The following is a 26,028-nucleotide window of genomic DNA, read 5'->3' as shown; positions in this document are numbered from 1 at the left end:
ACTGCAAATTCAAATCTGATCCTGAAAGGATGTTTTTTTCTGCTGACATTTTACTGTAAAAGCAGCATATTTCTGAGATGCAGACACATTAACCTAATGCTGACCTTATATATCCAGTTAAAAAGCAGAAAATAAAGGCATGTTTGTGCTTTTCCCTCAAAATAATGTCTCCTGGAGAAAGCTATTTTATTTAAAGCAGCATTAATGAAAAGCACAACCATGGTACAAGTGTAGACATCTTCTCTGCACGTCCTCCTGAACTGTCTCAGCTCTAGACTGCAGGCAGAACAGGGACTGCTTTGCCTCCCGCCCAGCCACTGCGATGTGACTGCCTTTTGGTTACTTTTATCTCTCCAGAGATCCTGCGAGGGGCCCTCAGCTCTGGAATTTATTCCCCACTTTGCTCAAAAACAGCCTCTCATAATCTTTGACCTTCTGCATAAGCTGTGAGGCCCAAATCCAAGGACTTGTTTTGGGAGAGGCATACGAAAGGTTGGCATTTATGGGCGTGGTAGGAAAGCACGTTGTCAACAGCTGATTTAGCCCTTGGTTTATAATTTTCTCACATTGGGGCAGTTCTGCTGTATGGCAGTGTAAACTCAACCTGTAAAGACTTAGGCTTTCTTAAATGGTCATAAATTGAAAAACAAAAATGCATTGAAACCAACTCGTGTGTGAATGATTGTGTGTTTGTGAACAAAGTGACCTTGCAAACAAGTACATCATAAGTCACTTTTGCTAAATGGATCCTTCTAGCCTTGCAAATCGTGCAAGTTGTGCATGTATTTTTGGGTCACTATCAACATACACAAGCTAAACAGAGTTGTTGGGACTGCTGATAAAAGAGTGAATAACACTCTAATTAGCTGAAAATACTTAAATATTGCCTTGGCTATGATGTAACTGAAAGGCTGGCTGCAAAAATCTATTGAAACAGCACTACTATGCCATACTACCAAAGTTCTCATCTATCACTTTTTAAATATTTTAATCTGAGATTCATTAAAAGCTGTCTCTGCTGCTCTTACTCTTTGGATATAAACAGATTTGTTAATATTTTATTTCCAACCCACCCACGAAGTTACATTCATTTACATAACTTAATGAAAGCTGCATTATTCATTGAACTTCTCATATAACATTTTTCATAAGACATTATTAAACAAGTGAAGCAAGCTGGCCTAGTAATGAGCCTTCTCTAAACTTGCTGCCAGTTATGTTTCCTTTCTCCTAATCTATCACTCTAATGGTTGCAACTAATAAACTTTTTGAATCTTTGCTGCTAATCTGTATATGTTTTGCATTGCATGCTGGACGTATAACTTGACAGAGAATTTACAATACAAACCACCTGGCAAACAAAACTATCTGCATTAACAACGGCTATCCAAACCTTGACACTCTTTTTTGTTATAGTAGAGAGGACAACTACATGTGACTTAGTACCGTTAGCCATAAATAAACTAATTTGGGGCTGGAGCATACCCTACAGAGTAGCATGTCCCAAACACAAGATTTGTGACTACTTTTTATATTGCAGAATCATTACCAAAAATCAATAGAAACATTACCAAGAATCAATAGATTGAACTTTAACTTATGTGAATGTACAGCAGAGACACTGTCTTGCATAGAATTCTATGAGACTGTTCCAGCAAAGACCTATGTAACGATTATAAGGTAAAAAACTTCAGGAATGGGTGGCTTGCATTTAGGCTGCTTAATCTGGGACTAAATCAGAAGTAGTTGGATTTTCAAGGATCCTCAGCAGTGCAGCTCTTTGAGATACACAGCATTATTTGAGTATTTATATTTCATGAAATCAACTCTTTATTAAAAACAACAAAAAACAAGTATTGAGGTGTGGACCTAGGGGTCCATTTTCATGCACATTAGTTGTTAACTGTACTGGGCCATACTCTTTCAACAGCACCCACACTGAAAACTACTGCCAATGTGCAGAATGAACACAGCACTATAGCATTCTGTTTTCAGAGATAACTAGACAGAGATCTATAAAAGCAATTTAATAAACTTCCTATAGCCCTTAAGTAGGCAAGTACTTACTGAAAGCCAAGGTTGGAATATTTTACATTTTATTAAGTATTTTTCTTGGTACCCCTCCAAAGGTCATTCTAAATCACTGACCAGATGAAAACAAGAAAACATACAATCAATTAAATGGGGTAGAAAGGAAGGCAACCTTTTTGTCAGCCTCATTTTGCAAGATCCAGGAAAAGACTCCTGTAGAAAAGACAGAACAAACAGAAAACACAAAGCATTAGAAAAGTGCAAAATATTAAGTCTAAAACTCATACTGTCCCTTCAGTAGGTGTTTTTATGAACCAGAACAGAAAAAAAATCTTTTCAAACCCTTTCTTGTCTTGACTGCTGAAAGTAATATGACTGTTTCAAAATTCCACTAGGACAACATGAAATAAATTTGATTAAACAATTAAAAATCAAGAAATATTATTTTATTTCCACTGAATTTACAGTGTTTGTTTGCAATTTTTTTCCTTGCTCAAATAACCATTTTCAAATCAGCATTACCTGTCCTAGCCTGATCTGGAAATACTACTGCCTTTCAACCAGGAACCGATTTACCCAGTAGCATTCCTCAATGTCAGTTCACACCAAAGTCATTCTTTGATGTCATTTTATCCAAGGATGGCTATAACTGCATGCTGTTAACAAGAACCACGCATCAAGAACTGCACAGTGACTTCAGAAACTCTTAAGTGCTTGGCTGCTGCAACCTTAGCCCATAGCTGCCCCAGTGCTGCTGGGTGGGCAGAGCCACATAACCATGGCAGAGCTCACCTGGGGCTGGGCTGCACACCCACCCTGCCACATGCAGCTGCTTGGGAGATTAGGAGGGGCTGTAAAACCTGCTCAAGAAGTAGGGCAAATATTTTAGCAATTAACCCACCCCGAGCTCCGTATTACTGCAGCTACACTGCTACCAGTTTTCAGAGTTGCTTGTTGAAAGCCAGCTCCTGGATGCCTAAATTACACAGCAGTGACAGACCATTGAACTCCAGGGATGAATTATATGGGGGCAGTGCCTAACGTGTGTTATGCTGTCATGATTTACAACAGCTGAGGATGTGCCCCCAGATGTTCAGACAAAATCACATTAAGTGTGTGATCTTTTTTTTCTCCAAACATAAAATCCTCGTGATTCTGAATAAAAAATATAGAAGGAAACAGAGAAATGTACGGAAGATCATAGGCTTACGCTGTGAAATAGGTATGTATTCTTCAGACATCACTAGATTCTCACTCTTTATAAAAACACAGTGTAAACTAAAATATTGAAAGATCATTCAGAAAGTTCCCACATATGAAGAACTTTAATTAAGAATAAATAAAACATTTCTAGGATATCAGCTCCTATCAGGATTTGCAGTATGTTGTCCTTGTTAACAAGGACTATGTTAAAGAATACCAAAACGAGAGATGCGCTGTTCTCAAGACTTTAGGATCACCTCCATCGGGATCAGGGTTTATAGATTTCTGCTACTACAATGGTGATAAATGGGTCTTAATCTGAGATCATTGATCAAATCCCTGAAAAGCACAATTGTACAGATCAGCACAGTGAAAATTATTTAAGATTCTAAACACTGCCAAGAAGAACCAGGCACAATCTGCAATATCTTTTATTTAAAGACTACAGCAGCCATGCACATTTTTAAATGTAAATCATAAGTAAGGTCTTGCATGAGAAGTTTGTTTGAAGCTAGCATTTTAAAAACATGTCAAATGTATCATAGAAACATCCCCTAAAATAAACCCAAACCTCATAGGTGCTATCAAACAGCTGCAGTGATTTTGATCAGCTTAACACCATCCGTAATTTTGACCTTGGGAGACCATAATGAAAAAGTGAGCTCCAGAAGCAAAAGAAAAAAATTACATGGTTCTAGAAGAGATCACGACACCAAATTACATGAGTTTACTTTGTAGATGTTTATAGAGTTACCCGATGTTGTTTGACTTTTGAAGGAAGACTAATAGGTGTAGTAATGGGGTGGTGGGGGGGAAGGCAGAAAAAACCTTATGGTTAAGGCAAAACAGGGGTCATGCCCAGGGCATTTTATCTGCCCTGCTTACACAGCCCTAGGGAATTGCATCTCAACAGTTGATTCCCTGTTAATCAATTCACATTAGTGACTGCCTTTTAGTTTTCACTTTGCTGAATTCCAGGAAAGAAGTTCTTAAACCAAATGCACACTCTATCTCTGACCTACACAGAACTGTTGCATTTCAACAAGAAATCACAGCAGATTTTATTTGTTCTAACAGCTGATAAGAGACACCTTTGTAAGTAAAGGCTCATGGACTGCAGACTCAACATAGAACAAGAGCCAGTGGTCTGTTTATATAGGTCAGCAGTAACACAGGAGGAGAGAACCTTCATGGAATTTTTTTCTCTCTACCTGTTTTCTCCAGTTCCAGATAAAGGCTTGTGTTATGCGCTGTTCTTCTGCTTCCCTTTACTTCCTTATTTACTATGTCTCAACACGATGTGCTTGATAAAGAGACCCATAGCACTATCATACCACGCTGCCGTAACAGTTTACTGCGTGCAAATGAAAAGCACGTGGGGGGCGGGAGGGTAGGGGAGAGGTGTGAGCATAAAAACAGCAAACAGCATATCCACAAAAGCAAGTCTGATTGGTATTCAAACCCTTTAGACCCATTTTAGCTGGTTAAGCTACCCTCTAGCATGCAGGCAGGTCTTCATACAGAGGATGTTCAAAAATAAACTTTATTATCAAACTTAAAATTCACACATCAAACATGAGGTCTAGACACAAATAATACTGAAAACCTTCTCAAACCATAATGATTTAGAATAATCTGGATGATAGCTAGTTACCATTGTCTCAAATGTCTTTGAGAATATTTCTGAATGCATACACCATGGTGAAATGTCTTGTCAAGCACTTATCTGGCCAGCTTGCAATAAGATTTTTAAATAGGGGGAAACTTATTTCTATAGAAATAATATTATCTAATTATGAATCAGAGACCCATAATTGTAGTGCTTGGGGAAAAAATGTCACAGCCTTTTGAAATACTTAGACATAAATAACTACTGTACATTTACAAGTTTAAATATTTAAAGGCTTTCGTTACTATAAAAAGTTACTATGTACATATGAGATGTTATACAGAAATCCAGCCGGAGGCAAGCATTGAGCACTCAGATTTGGCCGCTGAAACCTATGAATTTGGCAGGCAGATTGTCCACAGGGTACACTATGGGGCCCGTTTTCATTGTAGGAGGTCCATTTAGCAGCTGCCAGTCACAGCTCCGCGCCAGCTCCACCGTAAATATTTTTAGAAGGACTTTTGCAAACTCTTTGCCTACACAGCTCCTCAAGCCCCCACCAAAAGGAATGAAACTGAACCTAGAGGAGTCCTCTGGAGATGGAGACATGAAGCGGTCTGGGTTGAACTCATCCTTGTCGGTAAAGAGATCAGACACATCATGGGTATCACAGATACTGTAAATAACGTTCCAGCCTTTGGGGATCTGGTAACCCTACCAAAAGAAGAGAGAGGAGACCTGAAGGAGACCTTGTTGTGTTAAGGAAGCTGAAGTGTCAGCACGGGACATGCAGGTGCACCCTCTGCTTCCCCCCAGTCACTAAGGCAGGTACCTACACAACCACGTTCACACTTGGCAGCGCTCTGAGGAGCTGAGCCCCAGCCCTACTTACATTCAGCTCAAGGGTCTTGAGTGCAATTCGGAATCCTCCAGGAACGGGAGGACTCAGCCTGAGGGTCTCCTTGATGACACAGCCTGTGTACTTCAGCTGCTCCAAGACCTCCATGTCCAATTGCTTCTCTTGGTTGGGACCGGACAGTAACCCCTAGGTGTGAAGATGCTGCCATGACATTTATGGAACAGTCTCCAGGCACTGCAAGACAGCTGTCCCTCAGCTAATGGTGTTTCCCTGCCACCCTATAAACAGGGAACCCCCCCCTCTTGTGTCAAGGGGAACCCATCTTGGGACACCTGTCTGAGGGACCTTCCCACTGCCCGCTCCTGGGAAGTGGCTGTGGGGAAGACACACACCTTTACTTGTAGCTCCTTCCTCACTTTCCGCAGGACATCATGGTGGAGTCCCAGGAAGGCAATCAGCGATGTGGCAGCACTGGCAGTGGTTTCGTGGCCCCCAAACAGCAGCTCTGTGGCAGACTCCTTCAGCTCCTTACACACAGGACAGGAAAGATAAAATACGCCTTGAGTGTGGTATCCCCACTGGGCCCACTCCACCACCAACGCTGCATGGTGACCTCAGGCTGGGGTGGGCACCCAGGAGCCAGAGCAGATGGTGGTCCCCATGGGCACAGCCCTACACCCCTCATCCAGCAGCCTGGCTGCATCCTCTGCCCCCAGGACCCTCATGTACCACACAGGCTGCTTTATGACCTGGCAAAGGGACAGCACCTCCTGCTCTCCATTTTTAGTCCCAAAGATAAACATGCTGCTGACTGAGGGAGTGAAGCAGGATGGGAAGAGATGGATGTAGCTGGGGGAAACCTCACCTGCATGTTGAGCTGCTCGCCGTTACCCTGTGTGTGCTCCATCAGCAGCTGTAGGGCATCCTTGTAGCCGCCCTCAGGCTCCTTGCGGGCCATCTTTGCGCGGATATTCTCCTCAATCTTGGCGTGGATGATGTTGCGTGCCCTCAGGCCCTGTGCAAGCAGGGGGAGAGTGAGCTGGGACTTGTGCCACACCACCAACTTATGCCACACTGATGACATACCACATCGCCATCCCTCCTCCCTGCCCCAGGAGCATCGCTGGCTGGGCTGAAGCCTTACCCGGTAGAGCCCACTGAAAGGCACATCGATGGGGAGGGAGAAGAGGTTGCGGATCATCTCCTCAAAGGCCTCCACCAGCTGCTGCTCGCCGTCGGGGCTGGCCTGGCGGGGCTGGAAGCCCAGCAGGATGCGCATGGCGATGCGGAACATGAGGCGCTTCACCTCGGGGTACACCAGCAGGCAGGGCCCGGCACCCAGCCACCGCGCCAGGCAGGCACTCACCTCCTCCTGGATGACGGGCACGTAGTGCTGCAGGGCGTCCCGGGAGAAGGCCTGCATGATCACCTGCCCGGGGGACGAGGAGGAGGAGAAGAGGAAGAGGACACGGGCTCAGCCGCCTCGCCCAGGACGGCCGCCCCGCTCCCCGCCCGCCGTCGGGGCCGTACCTTTTTGCGATGTTTGTGCTGCCCGTTGTGGAGGTTGGAGAGGCAGCCCGAGCCCAGTATGGTGCGCACCGAGGCGGGCCACTGCACAGAGACCAGGCGGTGCTCGCCCAGCAGGATGTGCCGCACGTTCTCGGCGCCCATCACCCGCACCGTGGGCCGCCCAAAGAGGTGAGTCTTGTAGATGAAGCCGTATTTCCTGCGCTTCATCTGCAGGAATTTCCGCCGCTGGACGAGGAAGGGAAGTAAGTAAATTTAATTTAAAATAAATAAATAGTAAGAAAAAAAAAAGAGAAAGGGCTCATGCCCACCTGGGCTCGGGAGCCCGGCACAGCCCCGCTCAGCCTCGTCCCTTGCCGGGAGAGGAGGAGCTGCCTGTCTTACCTGGAGCACCATCTGCAGCGTCTCCCCGAAGAAGGGGAGCCCCATGGTGCCCGGGGGCAGTGGCAGCGGGCAGCTGGGATCGCGGCCGCTGGCACAGTACAGGTCCCAGAGCCAGACGGCGGCCAGGAAGAGCAGTAGGGGCATCAGGAAGGTGCACAGGGCGCTGGCGACCAGGGCGGAGAAGCCCATGGCGGGGCAGAGAGTCCGGTCCCGTCCGGCCCGGCCCCCCGGGAGCTCTGAGTGCGCGGGCCGGGCTCGCCGCGGGCCGCCTTTTATACCCTTCCCAGGTTGCTGCCCACCCTACCTTACCATCCGATAAATTAGTTCACCCAAAGTTCATCTTTAATTGCGGATTGCGGCCTGGCTCCTCCCCCCAAAATCTTTAACCGTTTGCTTTGCGCGGCGCATCCCGCCGGCCGCAGACAGCCGCCGGGCACACAGACCGGGTGCTGCGGGAGCCGCTGCCGGCTGGGATCCGCCGACCCCTCGGATTTACCGTCGCGCCCCTCGGGGACCGGCAGCGCCGGAACGGAGAGGTGCCCCGTTGCGACGGCACGGAGCCTGCTGCCGGGAGGCACCCACCCGCGGGGCGCTCCCAGCCGCTGCGGGGTTCCCTCGCCCGCCCTCTCGTCGCCGGTCGGGACCCGCTGGTAGCCGGACTAGAGGCGCCGTCCCCCGACTGGAGCAGCCCGTGGCTCTCCGAGCAGAGCCGCGTCGGCGGAGGAGGCTTTGCTGTCCCCTGGCTAACCTCGGAAGGCCCGGCTTGTGTTTCTGCCCGGCCGCGGAGGAAGGAGCGGCGGGCAGCGCTCCGTCTCGGCCTCCCGATGCAGGTTCAACCGCGGGTCACCGACGGAAAGGGAGGTGAGCGCGGAAAGGGAACACCCTACGCACTGTGGCCGGCTCCGATCTCCTCTGCCCGCCCTTGCCCGGGGCTCGCCGGGGCTGCCGCGGCCGGGGAGAGGCGCTCGGCACGGCCGTACCCGCCGGGCGGGCTGTGCTTCCCTCCGGGGCAGCCTCGGGGTTCTACATGCGGGAGGAGCGCGGCCTCGGAGCTGCGGGAGCTGCGCCCGATGGGGCTTCGCCGGAGTCCGCGCAGAATAAGCTCCGAGGGACGCGGCCGCCGGGCACTGCGGGGGTGCGGAGAGAGGGATGGGTCCGCGGACCTCTCCGCTGCCGCCAATGAACTATCGTGATCGCTCCCCCTTCCTCCTATCCCCCCTCTTTTTCCCATCCATTTGCTTTCTTACTCCTACCACAGCCTCAATAAACGCTGGAAGTTGTGTGTGCGTGTTTGTGTTTGGGGGGGGCGGGGTGGCGAGGTGTCATTTTAAATTAGTACTTTTATGACACTCAGCGCACCGGACGGGACCTTCCCTCCCTCCCCGTGCGGCCGCCCGCACCCCTCAGCCCCGGCCCGGGCGGACCCTCGGGGCAGCCCCGCGGCGCTCGCCCCGAGCAGCGGCCGCGCCCTGACCCGGCGCTCTCCCCTCGCCGGGCGCTGACCCGCTCGTGACCTACAACACGGACCGTGACATCTGCGTGAACCCGGCCGGCAACCGCGCCAAGTTCACTGTCTGTCAAAATAACGAGATACGGTGGCCTGAGCACCGATAATTGCCGCAGGAAGGCTTTATTATCTCCCCAGCTGCGTATTCTGCAGCCATCGGCTCGAAAAGAATCAAATGGTAAAGAGTGAAAGGGATAATTAAAAACATCTTGGAAGGAGGTCAAGAAATTAACAGCCTAATATGAACGAACTTTGATTACAAGTAGCAATTATTACACTTCATTTGTAAATGCTCGTGTTTATCTGAAAACAAAATCAGTTTCGAGTCTTTTTTTTTTAACTAGATCTACGTTACATGTTTCAGCGGGTGGCTGCAGGGCTCGTTAGCGCTCGGGGTAATTTTTAAGTGTGCTGCTGGAGGAGCCCTGGCGCTCCTGTGGCCGGAGCCCGCACGTCCCTCATGTCCCATGGGTCACCGCCACGCCAGCGGCCCTGTGGCGGTCACTCAGTGCCACCTGCAGCCACCACTTTTCCTCCGATAGCAGGGGAGACGCACTTCTCAGGACAAGGTCAGGAGGGGCAGAGGCTCTGGTTCACAACGGGGTCGAGCTGCCAACAGCACTTAACTCAGCCTCACAGTTCAACCTCTTCCAGATCTGACCTGCCACATTTGGGAGCCACATTTCTGCCCCAGGCAGCGCTGTGCCCTGCTGCGTGCCCCAGCACGGATGTGTGACGGGGACTGGCCCGGGCAGGGTGGCTTTCAGCCCAGCACTGACACCAGACTTTGGGAGTACAAGCAGCGGGACTCACATCATTGTACATGGGAGAGACTCATACCCTAGTGGGGCACTCAAAAGCAACCTGAAAACGTCCCCCCCAGCTTCTGGGCTCAGCCCCAGGCACCACCATGGTGTCCCAGAGCCACTGGCCAGTGCTTAGCCACAGGGCTGGGCTAGGGCAGGGTCACAGCCACCCTGTGACAGCCACCATGGCCCCATGCAGATGTCCCTCCACCCTGCATCAGCACCAGCAGGAGCACAGGACATGCCCTCACAAAGCAGGCCTGTTCAGAAATGTCCATTTTTGCAGTATTTATTCCCCACAGATCCGTGCCCCATGTCAGGCTGCATCCTGCAGGGACTTGGGGTGGGGCTGCATGTCAGGCCCTAAGCAGCAGTGTGGTGCTCAGGCAACAAATGTCCCATTTGCGCTGGCTCTAATAGGAAGAGCAAGAAAGAGATTAAATATTTACAATAAAAACCTATTGGCACAGTTATCCTACCTACAGCTGATGCTGTGAATTGGGCAGACCTAGCGTGTGTTTCCTTGGAGAGCTCCCATCTTCCCTCTTTTTCATCTCTAGAAAGCTGTGGTGTGCAGGGTGTTCCTCCTGCCTCTCCTTCACACACTCACGGGAGAAAGCCCTGGGCCAGGAACGGGGCTTTGCTCCCAAGGATGTGTGTGGGGGCGGGGGTGATGGGCCTGCACGGGGGGCTGAGGCTCTCCTTAGTGGTCAGGGCTCTGTGGGACCCTCCCTAATGCACTGAGCACCAGGAGGGGGAAAAATAAAGAGAGCTCTGGGACTTTGCGCTGTAGCGGCCCAGCCATGAGCACTGTCGCCAGTCTGAGCTCAGCGGCCTGGCTCAGGCCTTGCCACCATGACTGGGCTGCAGGGGGTGGAAGTAGAGCTGCAGCCCATCAACAGGGTGCACAATGGGCACGGTCTGCATGGCGGGGAAGGTGGGGGTGGCCAGCTCCCAGCGGGCTGTGGTGACCAGTTCAATGGCCAGCAGCTTCAAGATGGCCTGTGCCAGCTCCTTGCCAATGCAGCTCCGTGCCCCGCCGCCAAAGGGGATGTAGTGGAAGCGGCCAGCAGCCTCCGGTTGGGTGACATTGAAGCGGTCAGGGTCAAAGCCACCAGGGGGGCTCTGGTAGATGGCAGCCATCTCATGCGTGTCACGGATGCTGTACATAACGCTCCAGCCCTTGGGGATCTGGTAACCCTGTGAGGGGAGAGAAGGGGAGAGTTAGGGCCCAGTGGAAGGCACCTAGGGGCAGCCCCCCTTCTCCCTTTTCTGCAGGCACTTACATCAAGCTCGAAGGTCTGCAGCGCAGTCCTGTACCCCCCAGAGACGGGCGGCAGCACCCGCAGCACCTCCTTGACCACACAGTCCAGGTAGTGCAGGCGGCTCAGCTGCTCCAGGCTGATGTCTGGGGGGCAGCGGCAGCCCCGGGGCTGGGTGCTGCTCAGGGGGCACGGGGGCTCCAGCGGGGCTGGGAGATGTGGGGAGCAGCCATCCCCCAACTCAGCCTCCTCCGTGGGGCCAGGGGGCTGGCTCTGGTCCTCATGAGCATCACCGGCCGTGGTGAGGAGTCGCTGCCCACTGTCCCTGCCTGCCCCTGGGCAGGTTGCTGTGGGGCAGTGCTGGTGCTGTGGGTATAGCTCATGGGATGCCAGCTCCTGATGGATTTTTTCGATTGCCGAGGGGTGCTTTAGCAGCAGGAGGATGAGGGAGGTGCTGGCGCTGGCCGTGGTGAAAAAAGCAGCAAATATGAGCTCGATGGCTGACTCCTGGCAGAGAAAGAAGGTGACAGGTTTGAATGCCACTTTGAGCTGGCTGTGATAGGATTTTCAGACTGTTCTCAGCTTTCACAGGTTTTGTTCCTGTGCAGAGGGCCCTGCCTCTGCCTCCACTCCCTACAGCTTGCACCCCCAGGGATGTCAGGGACCCACATGTGACACATCCATGCTCATCCACCTCCATACAAAGCAGACATCCACCTGCATAGGGACAGGTGCAAAAACAACTGAGCATACGTCTCTCCCATTCTGGCTCTTCTCAGCTTTCTGCCTCAAATTCACAAACCTTAACAAGAATTTCAGCATGCATTTTATTGAAAAGAGTGAAGTTCACTTTAAGCACTATGTTTTTTACCTTCATCTGCAGGTTCCCCTGCCTCCCCTGCAGCTTCTGCCTCTCTGGCCAGCCAGGAGCAATGAGGCTGCATGTTTACGTATGGATCACAGATGCACTGGCAGCTAAAATGGGCTCCATTCAATCCATCTTGTTGTAATTGACCATTTGCTTGTGTGGAAGGCGACTCAGACCAGCACTCAGAAGCAGAAAGCTAAGGGTTACTGGAGCTAGGTCTGGAGGGTGAAGGCAGAAGCACAGGGAAGGACACCTGATGTCTTAACACACCTGGAACCAAGTCTGGTAAGGTCAAGGGTAATGCAGCAAAGATTAGTCTTTGCTACCGTCGCCAGCACCATATACTGTCTGGACTGTAGGCTTTTGCCTAAGTGCAGCTCTCAAGGGCATCATTCAGCTGAAATAAAACCTCTGAAATAACAGTCCCTGCTGACCCTTAGCACACCTCCTGCAGGTGGCAGCAGGAATTTTTACACCCACAAGACAGCAGACCCAGATGAAAATAAATCTCTGCGTTCCGCAGCTCGCAATTAAAAGCCAGGACATTACAATACAGCACAAGAAATTTAGGGCAGTCTCTGCATTTTAAAATAATAGCCCTTATGACCACCTGCATCAGACTATGACAATGCTGCCACGCAAGCTGTGACACCGAGCTGCTTTCTCTCCCTGCTGTTACAGTGCCAACACAATCGGTGACAGTGAGGCTGCGTCCTCCCACAGCTGCCTCAATGTGTCCCAGTGCTGCAGCCTAACTGGGAGCAGGGCCACCACTGAGCCGGGGACAGCCAGCCCCAGGTCACTGCCATGTCACCCCACGCTGTGTTCAATATCTGCGTGCTCCTACTGTTATCATCTCACCTGTGGTCAGAGCCAGGGACAGGATGAGAGCTCATGTAATTATTCTTGTGCAATACGCATATGAATACTCACAAAGGTCAACCCAGCCTAAACGATCACATTTTGAATCTGGAAATTACTTTTAGTTATCTTGAAATACACCAGTTCTAATCGCATCTAAGAGCCTCTGTAATGTCTTCCAAACACTTCAGAGTTTAGAGATTACACTTTTACAGAGCACGTACAAAACATTTAGCATTGGATAATTACCCTTAAATACCTAAATAAACAGTAAAGTCATGTGTCCTATGTGTTTAAGCTGTACCCATGCAAAATTGCTTCAAAACTTGTCACATAGATGCAGTGTCATGTCCCTGCCCGACCCGGAATGACCTGGAGGTATGAATGATGCAGCACTAATGAAAATTTTTTTCCCAAGACCTTTGGCAAAGAGCTCTTCACTGCATTTTGTCCCAGCGAGGACTGCTGGGTTCATCCCTAAGTCACAGCGATGAATCACGTTGCATCACACAGTCCTCAAGCTCCCCAGTGTAATTAACAAGGAGGTGATAGGGAATGTCCCAGAACCCATCATTCCAGCTCAGGGCCCATTTTGATGAGTTCTCTGGGCTCCCAGCCCTGAGGAATGGGGTGACGTGATCTACAACGCACACTGCCCTGGGTGCAGCTCTGTGTATTTCCAGGACAGCATCCTGGAGGTTATCGAGTGCACGCTAATGTACAGAGTCTGAGCACAGCCACATAACTCTAAATGCATCCTAAGCCAGGTGCAGGCCAGATGCCTGTGAAGAGGACAGGTGGAGAGGCATTTGTTTCCTTTTTAGGCTCCAGCTCTGTCGTAAGGCAGAGCCCCACCAGTGGTCCTGCACAGCCCCCTCCTGCCACCCCTCCGCCCCATGCTCACAGCCACTGGCCCAGGAGGGAACTGCACGGGGCTGTGGTTACCTTCAGCTCCTGCATGGTGAACTCTTTGCCGTGCTCCTTGGCACTGTTTATTATGAAATCCAGAGCATCGCTGTGTTCTTCTGAGCTGGTTCGCTGCAGTTTCTCCTGTATGGCCTTCTCCATGAACTCATGCAGCATGTCCCGTGCTTTGATGCCCTGTGGGAGGCAGACATGGGTCAGGGGAGCCCTGGGCACCGTCCCCCTCTCTGGAGATGCTGGGGGACTCCTAGTGTGGTCATCTTTAATCCCAGGATCTGCAACAGCAAAGCAGGGTTAAGCTGCTGCCCAGCCCCGGGGCCTCACAGTAGGTAGCAGGTAGTGAGAACCGCCGAGGGTTCATTGGCTTTCTGCTGTGAGTCAGTACAAGTCATACGAAAGGCTCTGGGAGGAAATGACAGCAGCAAATTCATGGGACTGAATCCAGAGGGGTCTGCACCAGACAATTCCCAGCATGGCCAGGTCCAATAGAAACCTGTCCCAGGGAGAGTGAGGTCACTTAATAAAGCTGAGCCCTGGAAGCAAATCACTGACAGTGACAAATGAGGGGCTTTTCCAGGATAGATTCACGTTAATCGCACCTGGCTAATCTCTGGCTGTGCAGCAAAACATTTGAGAAGACCTCAGTCAACCAAGCGAGGAGCAATGTCCTCACAGAGCAGGGATGAATGGAGGCAGGAGGCCTCCAGCAAGGCCAGAAGGACCAGGTGGTTAGGGGCAGAAATGGCCTCAGCCAGCAGCTGGGAAGAAGATACAAAGGAGAGCCCAGGTGGGAAGGACTTGAGTAAAGGAAAAGCATCAGTGAACAGGAAGAGCTGAAGAGATTGGTCTGGGGCCAGACGGACGGAGACTGAGCTGAGGAGGCAGGGAGGGACAGGCAGGTGGTGGAAGCTCACAGTGGTGACAGCTGGGGGTGGTGGGGAAGGTGACGGCGAGCAGAACTCACGGTGGAAATGAGGTTGGGCAAGGCCTTGATGAAAGAAGCAGGCAATCTGAGCTGTGGGCCCAAAGGGGAAGAGAACCCAAAGCCAGAGGAGGAAGAGCAGACTGAAATGGGACAGGAGGGTTGGGTCACAGGGCCAATATCTAGAGAGGGATGGATGGGTGGCAATAAGGGGCAGGGCAGCAGGGAATGAAGTGGGGGCTGCGAGAGGCAGAGCGGGCTGTCTCACTGCCATGTTCCCCTCCAGCGCTGCCCCAGGCACCGGAGAATGGTCTCCAGCCCTTGGGCTGCCCAAGGAGCACAGAGAGGTCCTTCTGTGCCTGCGCACAGACCTCCGCCACAGGCGGACATGGAGAATGCAGTGCGACAGCAGCAGGCGTTGGGTAACCAAAGCTGGGAAAAAGGCTCCAGCAAGGTGTGTGGCAGCTCCGTGCTGTACCAGGGGCTGTGCAGGCAGGTGCTGGAGGCACCCAGCAGCAGGGTGGGCAGTGCCCCAAGCCCATTGTGGTGCCCCTTGTCGGGCCTGAGGATGGGGTCTGTGCGGCCACAGCCTGGCCCGGCCCCAGGAAGGAGCAGGGCAGGCGGCAGTACCTTGCGCAGCCCGCTGAAGGGCACATTGAGGGGCAGGGAGAAGAGGTTCTCCACCAGCTGTTCAAAGGTTTTGGCCAGGTCCTTGAACTGCTTTTCCTCCAGGCGGAGTCCCAGCAGAATCTGAGCTGCAATGCGGAAAGTTAAGGTTTTAGCAGAGGAATAAACGGCGATGGAGCCCGGCTGCATGCACCAGCCCCGCAGCTCCCAGCTCACAACCTTCTGGATCCGCGGCAGGTAGCTTTCCAGGGCAGCGCGGCAGAACACTCTGGCCAGGATCTAGGAGCAGAAGGGGGGGAAAAAAGGCGGTTAAAGCAGGGGTCTGCGTGCTGCCGAGACCCAAGCACAGGCAGGAGGTGCCTGGCCACTCACCCACGGGGCTCACCTTGCGGCGCTGGCGGTGCAGGTCGCCCGTGGAGCTGAGCAGGGTGTGGGAGCCCAGGAGGATCTGGGTGCTCTGGGGCCACTGCGCGCTGACCAGCGTGTGCTCGCCCAGCAGGATCTTGCGGACGTTCTCGGCGCCCGTCACCCGCACCACCGGGCGGCCCAGCAAGTGCGTCTTGAACACATTGCCGTAGCGCTCCCGCCGGGAGCTGTGGAAGCGGGAGCCCTGGGGACGAGCCGTGGGTCAGCTCGGGGCTCCCGCCGGCCCCATCCTGTCCCATCCCCGTCACCCCGCGCCTCACCTGCAGCAGCCAGTGCAGTGTCTCCCCGAAGAAGGGCCAGCCCATGGAGCCCTTGGGCAGCGGCAGGGCGCTGGTACGGTCCCGGCTGAGGGTCCAGCGCAGCGCCCACAGGTGCCGGCACAGGGCGAGCAGCAGCGCCAGCAACAGCAGCGCCAGGGCGGCCGCCGCGGGCCAGCAGAGCCCGGCTGGCATCCTCCCTCCTGCGGCGTCCCGCGGGTCCCGCTCCCTGCCCCGCGCCGGGAGGGCGGGGAACGGAGGCGGTGCCCGCCCCGGCGGCTGCCACGCGCGGGGCCGGGAAGGAGACAGGGAGCGGAAGGGCCCTCCCGGCTGCGGCCCGGCCGTCCACGGTCACCTCCTGCTCCTGCTTCTTCCCTCGGCGACATTTATATAGATATTGGCCACTTAACGCCCGATCCACCTTCGCAGATGACGTCTGCCCTGCATATTTAAGCAGCGCGGCCAAGTGCGGTGATTGGAGCCGGAGAGCCGGGGATTGATGGAAGGGGCGCGGGGCGAGCGGCGAGCGTGGGCGGCAGCGGCTGCTCCCTCCGGGCTGGGGACCCGCGCCCCTCTCCCTCCTGGCTCCTCGGGGCTCTCCCCCGACGGCCTGGCCCGGCCCAGCTCTCCCGTCCTAGCCAGAACCGGGACGAGGCCCCTCAGCTCTGGGCTCCGAGCTGTGCCCCGCCGCCGCCCGGCCCTGCCCCGCCGCACGCCATTGCGCCCGGCCCCATAACGCCCCGGCCCCGCTCCGCAGGCGCAGCCCAGCCGTACCGCCCCGAGGTAAATCACCGCGAGCCGCGCGGATCCCACAGAAACGCAGGGCCGAGGTGCGTGTTAATGCGTGAAATCAAAGGCAAACACGGCTAAGGTTTATATTACTGTATTTAGACAGTCAATAACTTAAAAATACAGCGAAATGTACAATATTTTTACACGTTCCATTTGGTTTGTATCTGTTAGACATTCTCTTCGTGTCTAAAATTGCCAGGAGGGGACAGTGCACAGCGCCCGGCCTGGGGCACTCATTGCTGGGATGGGGCTTTCGGACCAACAGATGCAGCACAAAACCAACAGCGGCAAATCTATTCCTTACCGCGCCCTGGGGAGAGAGCCCGGGATCTTAAAAACTACGGTTAGAAATGGTCACCCTGAGGAACAGAACCCAAAACGTCACATTATAAAGAACTCAAATGGTTATTTACATTCGGAAACTCAAGATTAAACCCTTTCAGAGAACAAAGCCTAGAAGCCCTAATGCTAAATAAATACCAAGCCTAGTGCTTGGGTAGTTTTCAAAGGTATCCAAAATCAGAAGATTTTCTCATACCTCCAGACTACAAAATTCTGTATACAAAATGATGTCCAATCACCTTAAGGCTACTATACATTTAATGCAGGAAAATGACAGGTGGTATCTGAATGCAGGGAGCTCAGCACTTAAAAAAACAAAAAAACAACAACAAAAAAACCCACATTAAATTAGGATTCATCCTGAAACCGGCAATAGAGGGATAGTTTCTCAGATAACTCCTGCCCGGAGCAACATTGCAAACACCTTGTCTGCAGACACTTAAATAATGTATTTACAGTTCAACCGTCCCATGTACAATGTGATAGAGCTGGTTTTATTGTACAGTCTCATTTTCACCATTTGTTTACAATATACAAAATAGTTTTCGATCCATTAAAAATACGTACAAAGAATGTTTGCTGAGGGCCCCTGCCATCGGCTGCGCTTGTCCTTTACCCGGTCAAACAAATGTCCCAACTGAGAGCACTGCTGGGCAGAACGAGCGGCTGCGAAATACCTCTTGGCGCGGTGAGGACCAGTTCTGTTAGCAGCGGGCCTATGTGTGCTGGGACATGCCATTCACCAGGCTCCTGAGCTGCTTCACCACAGTCTCTATCAGCTTCTGCTTGTCGCGATCGTTCTTCCTGAACTGAGCAAAAATGTTGTTCTTTTTGCTGGAGTCTCTCATTCTGGAGGAAAAAGAAGGGGGGGAACAATACAGACATATTAGAAACATCATGTGAAAGGGGAAAACCTGACCACTTCAATAGGTTTCCTTTCGATCCTCTTCTGATCTTAGTGCTATAACAAACCAAAAGGTTACAAACCCATTATCTGTACGTCCTTAAATTAAACCTCCAGTACTTGGAACTCGCAGTAACAAATATTACTTCCCAAATCACACGTTAAGCATTAAGCAAATCCCACTTCAGCAGGCGCTGCCCCTACAGCTGTGTAAGAAGGGAGGAAAGCAAAGATCCGAGCGGAACAGCGGCTCCGGGCTGAGCTCAGGCTGCACAAACTGCCCCAGAGCTCTGCTGCTGAGCTTCGCTACTGAAGGATTTTAAAACGAAATTCGGAAAATGTAATAAATCGAAGAAAAAATATTTAGTAAAAGATAAGCGATACGTACCCTCTGTGCACTCTGCGGAGGGCGGATCGTCGCAGGGAGGAAAGAAAACACCGTTAGAAAAGTCCTTCGAGCCCGCGCTTCAGCGGCACCGCCACGCGCCCGTCCCACCGCGGCGTCCCCGCGTGTCTCCCGGCGCGGCGGCAGCTCGGGCCCGCGGCGGCTCCGCGGCTCCCGGCCCCGGGCAGGGCCGCGGCTGCCGGGAGGGCGGCCCCGTTCCCGGCCCCGTAGCGGCCCCGTCGGGGCCGGGCTCGGCCCCGCAGCCGGCACCGCGCGCCCGCACTTACTTCTCCAGGAGCGTGAGGGCCGTGCTGGGGTTGACCCGCAGGTACTTGGAGGTGGCCTGCCCGTAGTCGGCCAGGTAGGTGGACCAGTCCCACACCATGAAGAGGTCCAGGAGCTGCGGGAGAAGCAGCGGTGAGCGGGCAGCGGCCGCCGGCCGCCCTCTCCCCGGGACACCCTCCGCCCTCTGCACGGCGGGAGGAGGCAGCTCGGGGCCGGGCCCAGCAGGGGATGCCGGCGGCCCCCGCCCGGGAGCTTCACCGCAGGGAGGGAGAAGGGGATTGCGGCGCCCGGTGCTGCTCTCGGCAGCCTAAAGGAGAGGCTCAGGTAGTCTCAGTTAAGTGAACTGAAGGGCCCCAGCGGGACTCTCCTCGGCGACCGAACCCTACGCCTCAGCCCCGAGCCCCGGGCGCGCTTTTGGATCAAACAACTCTCAACCGCTTCAACGGGGAAAAAAGAAAAAACCCTCCGAGTAGAGATCTGCGCTCAGGTCGGGCTTTTCGCTCGCAGCCCCGGAGCCGCCGCTCGGCACCGCCGCCCGATGCCGGCCCGCAGCAGCCGCCGATGCCAACGGGGCACCGCCGCGATCCGCCGCAGCCGGCGCCCGGCCTCGTCCCGCGGCTGGAGGCTGCTCCGGGCCGCCCTGCGCCAGCCGCGCCGTCTCGCTGTTGGAAAGAACCCTTCTCCCTTTCAGCGTCTGATTCTGCTGCCTGTAAGCCAGACCGGGGCCGCCACTGTATGGACGCAACAGCACCAACCGCTGCACCTCCAAATTTACACGCTTCCGTTCTCCTTTCCTTTCTGAACCCTTAAGTTATTTTCAAATAAAGTGTCTAATTTAAATCAATTATTTGCTAATTAATATATGTAATACAATGTTTTCTGAACACAGAGTAACACTGCCTGTGGCACAGGTATTGCTCAGTCCTTTCAAAGTCCTCCAAAGACACTACAGACCTCAGCGACATCCAGATTTTCATTTTAACACCTTGCTTGGGTGAAAGGCATACGAAAAGCAAGGAGACCGTTCCATTCTCCGCTGACTACATATCCACAATAGCTGTCAAGGTCGAATACAAGCAGTTCTTTCTCACAATTAGCTTTCTCAGTATGGTTACCATCAATTTTCCTATTGATTCATAGAGAATATGCCGTCAGTCACTAAGCAAACAGAGCTGGTCTGAGCTATCAGGCTCTGATAACTTAGGAATTAGCGGCATTTGTGAAGCCCCTGCGCTCACCGCTGCGTGTTACCTCTCCCTTACTACCTGTGCTTTGACAGTCAGTGGTGCCCAGTCCTCACAGAGGCCGTGCAGTAAACTCCAAACCATGATCAAAAGAGCAGAAAGTGGGACAGCTGGAGAGGCAACAAGAGGGGAAGATAAAGCCAACAGCTACAGGCACTCAGGCTACATAAACTGGAGACTTCATGTTTCCTCCTCCTCACAAAGAAGCAAACGGAATGTATGAATAAATTACCACCACCTACAGTGCCACTTGTGGTGGGATCCACATGGAGAAGGTCCTTAAGAAAGGACCACACCGATGTTCTTGCAGCAGCTCTGTTCCGCAAACCAAATTTGTTGGGGTAAGAAATATCCCCATTGTAACACTGATACTGGGGACTCCGTATAAATCCCAAACAACTCTTTTTGTAGCCCTTCAGTGCCACGCAGCCTGAAAGCCACTGACCACTGATACAATTACAGCGCTGGAAAGTTCGAAGAATCCTTTCAGCCGACATCACCAGTGATCTTCGTACCGTCAGTGTCTGAGTCCCTTAGTGACAATGTGGGTGGAAGGTCAGAACTACCGACCAAACCCAGATTGGCAGGCAGGGCTCTAAACAGGCTGCAGAAGATCGCAGACTGTTGCTGTGCACAATTACGAGCAGTTTTTCCCCGTATTTTTGCTGTGATTTCATTTACAATAGACTTACACTGAAATAAACTTACAGTGTGACAGGCACTGGGCGCGGGCAGAACCACAGGGAGACGGAACAGCCTTTGGTGGTATTACAGTGTTCAAGGCAAAGATATAATGGAAATCTTTTGTGGATTTGGCTCGATGTGCTGCCATACTCATATTGCAGAGATGTAATATAGGGGATATGTTAAATTCCACTGAAATAAGAGAAGGCTGTAAATCTCTGAGGATTTAAAAATTGTGATTACTACTAATGTGAAAAAAGATGTATTGAGGGCAAGCGTAACTGTAAAGGTGTTAATTTTGCCAACAAGTATCAGCTACAATAAAACAAAACATTTTGTGGATAATAGATGAGGTGAGCTTGTCACATGGCCTCTCCATTGTGAGGCACAGGAGAACGTGCTGGTCCTGTGATAGTTCTTATTGTGGCAACCAAGATCAACTTGTTAGAGGCCAAATCAAAGCAATAATTCCCTACTGCTATTTTATCCACAAAAACTGCTATTACTGTGACAATAACTGACACCAGGATGTGCTGTCCAGCAGGCAGTATCCTGTAATGATGTGCACTGTAGTAAGAGAAATACATGCACAGTGTAGGTCTCCGCAATAAATATATTTCTGCCTTAAAAGTAAATCAACATCCATGCTGTAGCACAACACACTCACTCTGCTGGCTGCTACTTCCTTGAGGTTAGAATGTGCACTGTTTGCATTTAAATTACAGTAAGAAAACCATTTTATTTTGTGCATGCATCTCTTCATACTTAACATGTACAGGAAATCCTTCAACCGGGACAGAACCAAACCTTTCCCTCTGCTCCCAGAGGCAGGGCAGACCATGGGCTGTTAGCCAACCATCTGCTCACACCCAAGGAGCCACCCATGTCAGAACCAACTTACATGGCTGAGACACGGTGAAGCACCTAATAAGGCAGAGATAGGTGCTCTGCTATGCAAGAACAATGGTGCTCTTGTACTCTCTTTATCCCATAACAACCATGGAAAATAAGAATAAGCTAAGACAGGCAACGCTATACCTGAGAGCTTTATAATGAAGCAGAATGTGTTTCCCTAGGAGCATGGGAACAGATCTTAAAGCTTTCTGATCGCAAGCAACTAACTAGAATTTGCAGGTAAGTGTGTGCATATGTGAATCATTACCAAGAAAGAAACACAGGAAAAGCTCTTCCCACACTCAAATGCAGAGTCAACAGACTGTCCACTGACTAACATTCACAAGTAGATAGGCTATACACTTCTGCCTCTTCTAAAGGCGAGACAGAAGGGGAACCTTAACCCAGTATCTTGGGAACATCAGAGCTGATGATCCCAAGGGCATGTTCTTTTCACTGGATATTAAAGTGCTCCCCTCTCCACAACATTGTTAGTCATGGATATACAGCTTGATAGATAACTTGAGGCCTTTGGTTGCCATGCTACACTTAAGTGATGCCCTACAAGTTTTGGATTTTCTGTACTTGTCTAAGTACTTTCTAAATATCTTTTTACAAGTCTAACATAAGCTTTCTCCGCTGGAAACAAGCACCACTTGGAAAAAAAGGTGCTTATACATACTTTTACTTACATAAAAGTAAGTAATAGTACATAATTTCTTATACTTCTAATTACATAATTTGTTTTATAACAGATGACATTGCTTTTTTCTATAAAAATTTTGTTTTAAAAACAATGATATCATTGTAAAGGATATTAAACTACTTTTCAGTCAAAAGAGGTCTTACTTCAAGACCTTGATAGCTACTGGCTGTGGTTAACAAAACACAATACAATATTGATGCCATGTGGGAAAAAAATGTCTGCAGATTTAAGGGGCAGAATTCAGGTTTCAAATGAATCAATAATTCAAGTTCAGAACTCTTCCTTTCCCCAAGGTTTCCCCAAGGCGACATGGCTGTGTTTGGGTAGAAATTAATGATAATCATTACTCAGTAAGGTTTTGTTCTATGTTACCCATACCCAAAGCCCTCAGTAGCTCAGTCTTATTCCTGTATTTAGGCCATCTTGTAATTACACGAGAATTTTAGGCACTTGGTAACTGCCAGACTCACCCATCCGGCCCTTTCAGTGCTGTTTGAGCCTCTGTCACATCCTCAGATATCATACAGATGCCCTTTCCTTTTTACTTTGGGGCAACTGTCAGGAATAATCTTGGGAGATAATGCGACTTTGGGAGCTAGCTGTCCACAGAGCCAACACTGCGGCAGAGATGGGAGATGATGACAAGGGCTTTGCAGGAGGAAATGGGGTCAGTGTCCATTCGAATTTTTCTACACTGTTGGTGTTGTCTAACTTGAAATTCTCAAGATAGCTTAGTATGAAATGGAATGGTGCCGTTATCTCTTCTGAAGTACCACGAGTGTCAGCACATAGCTCTGGCTGGGCAGCAAAGCACCCATGGTTCAGGAAGTGGAGATAAAAATGAGAAGTTGTGCATCTAACATCCCGCTCACCTTCCTGTAAATCCCAATATTCCACCAAAAGAAAAGTAATTCTTGAAACACATCACTGTTGGTTATGTCTTTCAGGCCTCCTTTCTGCACTCACAAGCTGAATGTTTTGCATGCTGGGCAGTTTATTAACTCCTAATCACCCAGTTACTTCTGGACTCCACTGCATGTGTAATTACCTGTTCTCAGGTACAATTTGCCTGAGAAACATGTCAGAACACTTGCAACTCAGCACTGTTGAAACTGATAAATGCTGTCTTTCCACAGCGCTGGGACATAATTAACAGGGAAAAAAGGCAGTTATGGAAACACACAGAAGCAGATCCAGGACAGTGGGAGCTCCCAGCCTGGGCCACGTTGCGTCCCTCTGCCTGAGAGTGTGCATTTGGCCCGCTGGGATGGGGCAGCCACAAACCTGCCACCCACAGCACTGACTGCATTTCAAACTAAGAGTGGGATGAGATCTGTCTGGAAAAAAAGTATTCCCCGAAAACAGCCACCAAATTAAAAAAAGCAAGGGTGAACCAATGCAGTGGATGCTGATATTGTCAAAGACCATCATACAAGCTCGAGTAGAAGCAATACTACCAAGACTCTCTGGGAAAGGGGAGAAAAAATCAAAAGCAGATCCAGACGAAATTCAGGAAAAGCAAAAAGGGCAGGATTGTTTTTTTTAACAGCTTTGCGGCATCCGTGGGCTCAGCTGATCCTGATTTCTGCCCGATGGTGTTTTCAGGTTATGCACCCGCACACTATGGGGAGTGCAAAAAAAGAAATCCTTACCTGACCTCTGGATAACCCAAACAGGAGATTAGCCCATTTCCAAGCAAAGCAGGTTGTCACACTGTTAGGCCAATTGCTTCTATTGACACTTTGCATAAACATCTTACACAGGGTGATCAGAAAGGACTGTTATGCCATTAACGCTCTTTTTATTTTTTTATACCTAAGCCTTACAGAATAAAGGCCTTTCTGAGTAAGGGATAACAAAAGGGTCAAAAGGTCACAAACATTCTTTTAAGTAGGTAAAAATCTGGGAAGTTTGGATTCGTTGAAAAGCGCAAATTAGAACTTTTCTGCATCCTGCGACATTCCATCACCGTCAGCTTTTTCTGATTTTCCTTCTATCAAATTCGTTAATCTTCTTAATTGCGCATTTTTACTTTTACTTTTAAATAACCAAATGCTAAAATCTTAACTTTAGGAAATAGCAAGCTGTCTAATCTTCTCAGCTAATCGGTGATCTAAACAGATTTAGACAGGGCTGTTAAAATCCACACAGGGATCGGTGTGAAAATACAGAGAGTTTTTGCTAAAGCGGTACAACTGAACAGCCTCCTACGTATGGCTTTCAGCTATAATTTACACCGCGTGTGGTTTGCACTGTGCACAACAAAATATTCTATATTTTCCTTTGTTTTGTTTTTGCTTTGATCAGAGATGGAAACAATCTCCCTTTAATAGTATAAAAGCCACCTGCTGGGCATTGCAGACTACAGCTAATTGGTAAATTCTTTGAAATTTAGATATAATGGATTTTGACCTCTTTAATTAAAAAAATCCCAAAGGCTCGAACACTGGTGAGCTCTGCTGGGAAAGCAGTGGTGCCAAGCACACACGGCTGCAGGCTACGCCAAACCTTCTTTTTAACAGAGAATACTGCAATAGCATCACACCTTTTTCCTTGACGATGCACAGCTTTTGACCTAGAAAAAAAGCCTCATGACCATTGGCTATGCATCATTTAAGTCACTGAGATAAAATAACAGTAAGTATATTAATAATACGGTTATTAGTGCTGGAGTTGGGAGAAGAAGGGGACTTTTTCATTTTAAAGACAGTAAACTTGCAGAAGCCATTCACAATCACCCCACTCCTCAAAATCCCTCCCAGGGAGCTCACGCTGTAGCTACGGACACCTTCTATTCAGAAGAGCAAATGAGTTTGCTGACCGAAGAGAAGGCACATCAATCAGAGTCCTTGTTTCATAATTTCTGACATAATGCTAACCTTTCAGTGGAGCTATAATCTCATCAGCTCGTGAACTCTGAGGCAACGCTGTCTTCCTTTTGTTAAAACCCTTATTTATACTCTGTCCAGCAGAACAGGGCCATGGGCTACGGCTGGGACTCACGGCCGTAACACCGCTACGAAACAAAGTCGCTTTCTTTTTAGAAAGACAAGCACACATGAACATAGGTGTACATTTATTTTCAACAAATTAACAAACCCCTGCAGGAACAGTACGATAACATGCCCATTAGTTCACAACACGCCATCTCCGCTTATTAAAGCACGTGCTCCATGAAAGCACTTACTAGATTGGAACTAAAACGCAAAGGACCAAAATCAGACCAGCACAAAGACAAGTCTTGTTCATGCTAAACATTTCCCGGTTGTAAAGAACCGACAGAAGTATTTAAAATACAGGTATCTAAGTCTGGCTAACAAGGAGAAAAGGCAGCGCCTGCGAACCGCGAGAAAACAGCGCACACCCGAACGCAATTATCACTCCATCAGTCGGTGCTCCTCACTGCTGACAAATACCTTGTTAGCCTGGTTAGCAAGTCTGCCTGCCACTTGCCAAAATATTTGGTTTTATTTACTCCTGGCGACTTATTTTGTGAATGTGGTGAATTTTAAAATCCCCCCTACCGATCACATAACTAGAATAACACAGTCGGGTCTTGTATTTCAAAGTGTAAATTGATCTCTTGATCTGCGAATGTCTCCCTATAGTTTATGCTGCCCTTTTTCTGGATTGGTAGAACAAATGCATTTTCAAAGTGATGGTATGGGGACTTAACTATGCAATTCCCATTAGTGTCAATGGGGGTCGCAGGCTAAATT

General features: G+C 50.3%; 3 protein-coding genes across 7 annotated transcripts in view; all 3 read right to left on the bottom strand.

Annotated features, from left to right (window-relative positions):
* On the bottom strand, positions 4,760–8,001 carry LOC110400547 (cytochrome P450 26A1). 2 transcript variants are annotated; one of them, XM_021400501.1, is made up of 8 exons: positions 7,614–8,001; positions 7,233–7,457; positions 7,069–7,131; positions 6,847–6,957; positions 6,568–6,717; positions 6,095–6,229; positions 5,736–5,888; positions 4,760–5,557 (listed from the first exon to the last, which is right to left on the bottom strand). In XM_021400501.1, exons 1-8 carry the CDS (start codon positions 7,800–7,802, stop codon positions 5,216–5,218), a joined length of 1,368 nt encoding a protein of 455 aa, XP_021256176.1. In that variant the 5' UTR covers positions 7,803–8,001; the 3' UTR covers positions 4,760–5,215. The 2 variants fall into 2 exon arrangements, with proteins under 2 accessions (XP_021256176.1, XP_021256175.1); XM_021400500.1 differs by having other exon boundaries at positions 6,847–7,131.
* LOC110399532 (cytochrome P450 26C1) lies at positions 9,735–16,301 on the bottom strand. The gene is made up of 6 exons (XM_021398416.1): positions 16,077–16,301; positions 15,776–16,000; positions 15,394–15,669; positions 13,863–14,018; positions 11,213–11,695; positions 9,735–11,126 (listed from the first exon to the last, which is right to left on the bottom strand). Exons 1-6 carry the CDS (start codon positions 16,266–16,268, stop codon positions 10,767–10,769), a joined length of 1,692 nt encoding a protein of 563 aa, XP_021254091.1. The 5' UTR covers positions 16,269–16,301; the 3' UTR covers positions 9,735–10,766.
* Positions 16,941–26,028, bottom strand: part of EXOC6 (exocyst complex component 6) — an 87,899-nt gene continuing 78,811 nt past the window's right edge. For all 4 annotated transcript variants that reach the window (XM_021398411.1, XM_021398412.1, XM_021398410.1 and 1 more), the window contains 3 exons: positions 18,784–18,896; positions 18,500–18,511; positions 16,941–18,056 (listed from right to left, as the gene is read on the bottom strand). In XM_021398411.1, the coding sequence (XP_021254086.1) occupies positions 17,924–18,056; positions 18,500–18,511; positions 18,784–18,896 (258 nt within the window). In that variant the 3' untranslated portion in view covers positions 16,941–17,923. The remainder of the gene's footprint in view (positions 18,057–18,499; positions 18,512–18,783; positions 18,897–26,028) is intronic.

The sequence above is a fragment of the Numida meleagris genome, chromosome 5, assembly GCF_002078875.1.
Source record: "Numida meleagris isolate 19003 breed g44 Domestic line chromosome 5, NumMel1.0, whole genome shotgun sequence".
In the NCBI taxonomy this organism is placed as follows: Eukaryota; Metazoa; Chordata; class Aves; order Galliformes; family Numididae; genus Numida; species Numida meleagris.
This window is presented reverse-complemented; position numbering and strand designations above follow the sequence as displayed.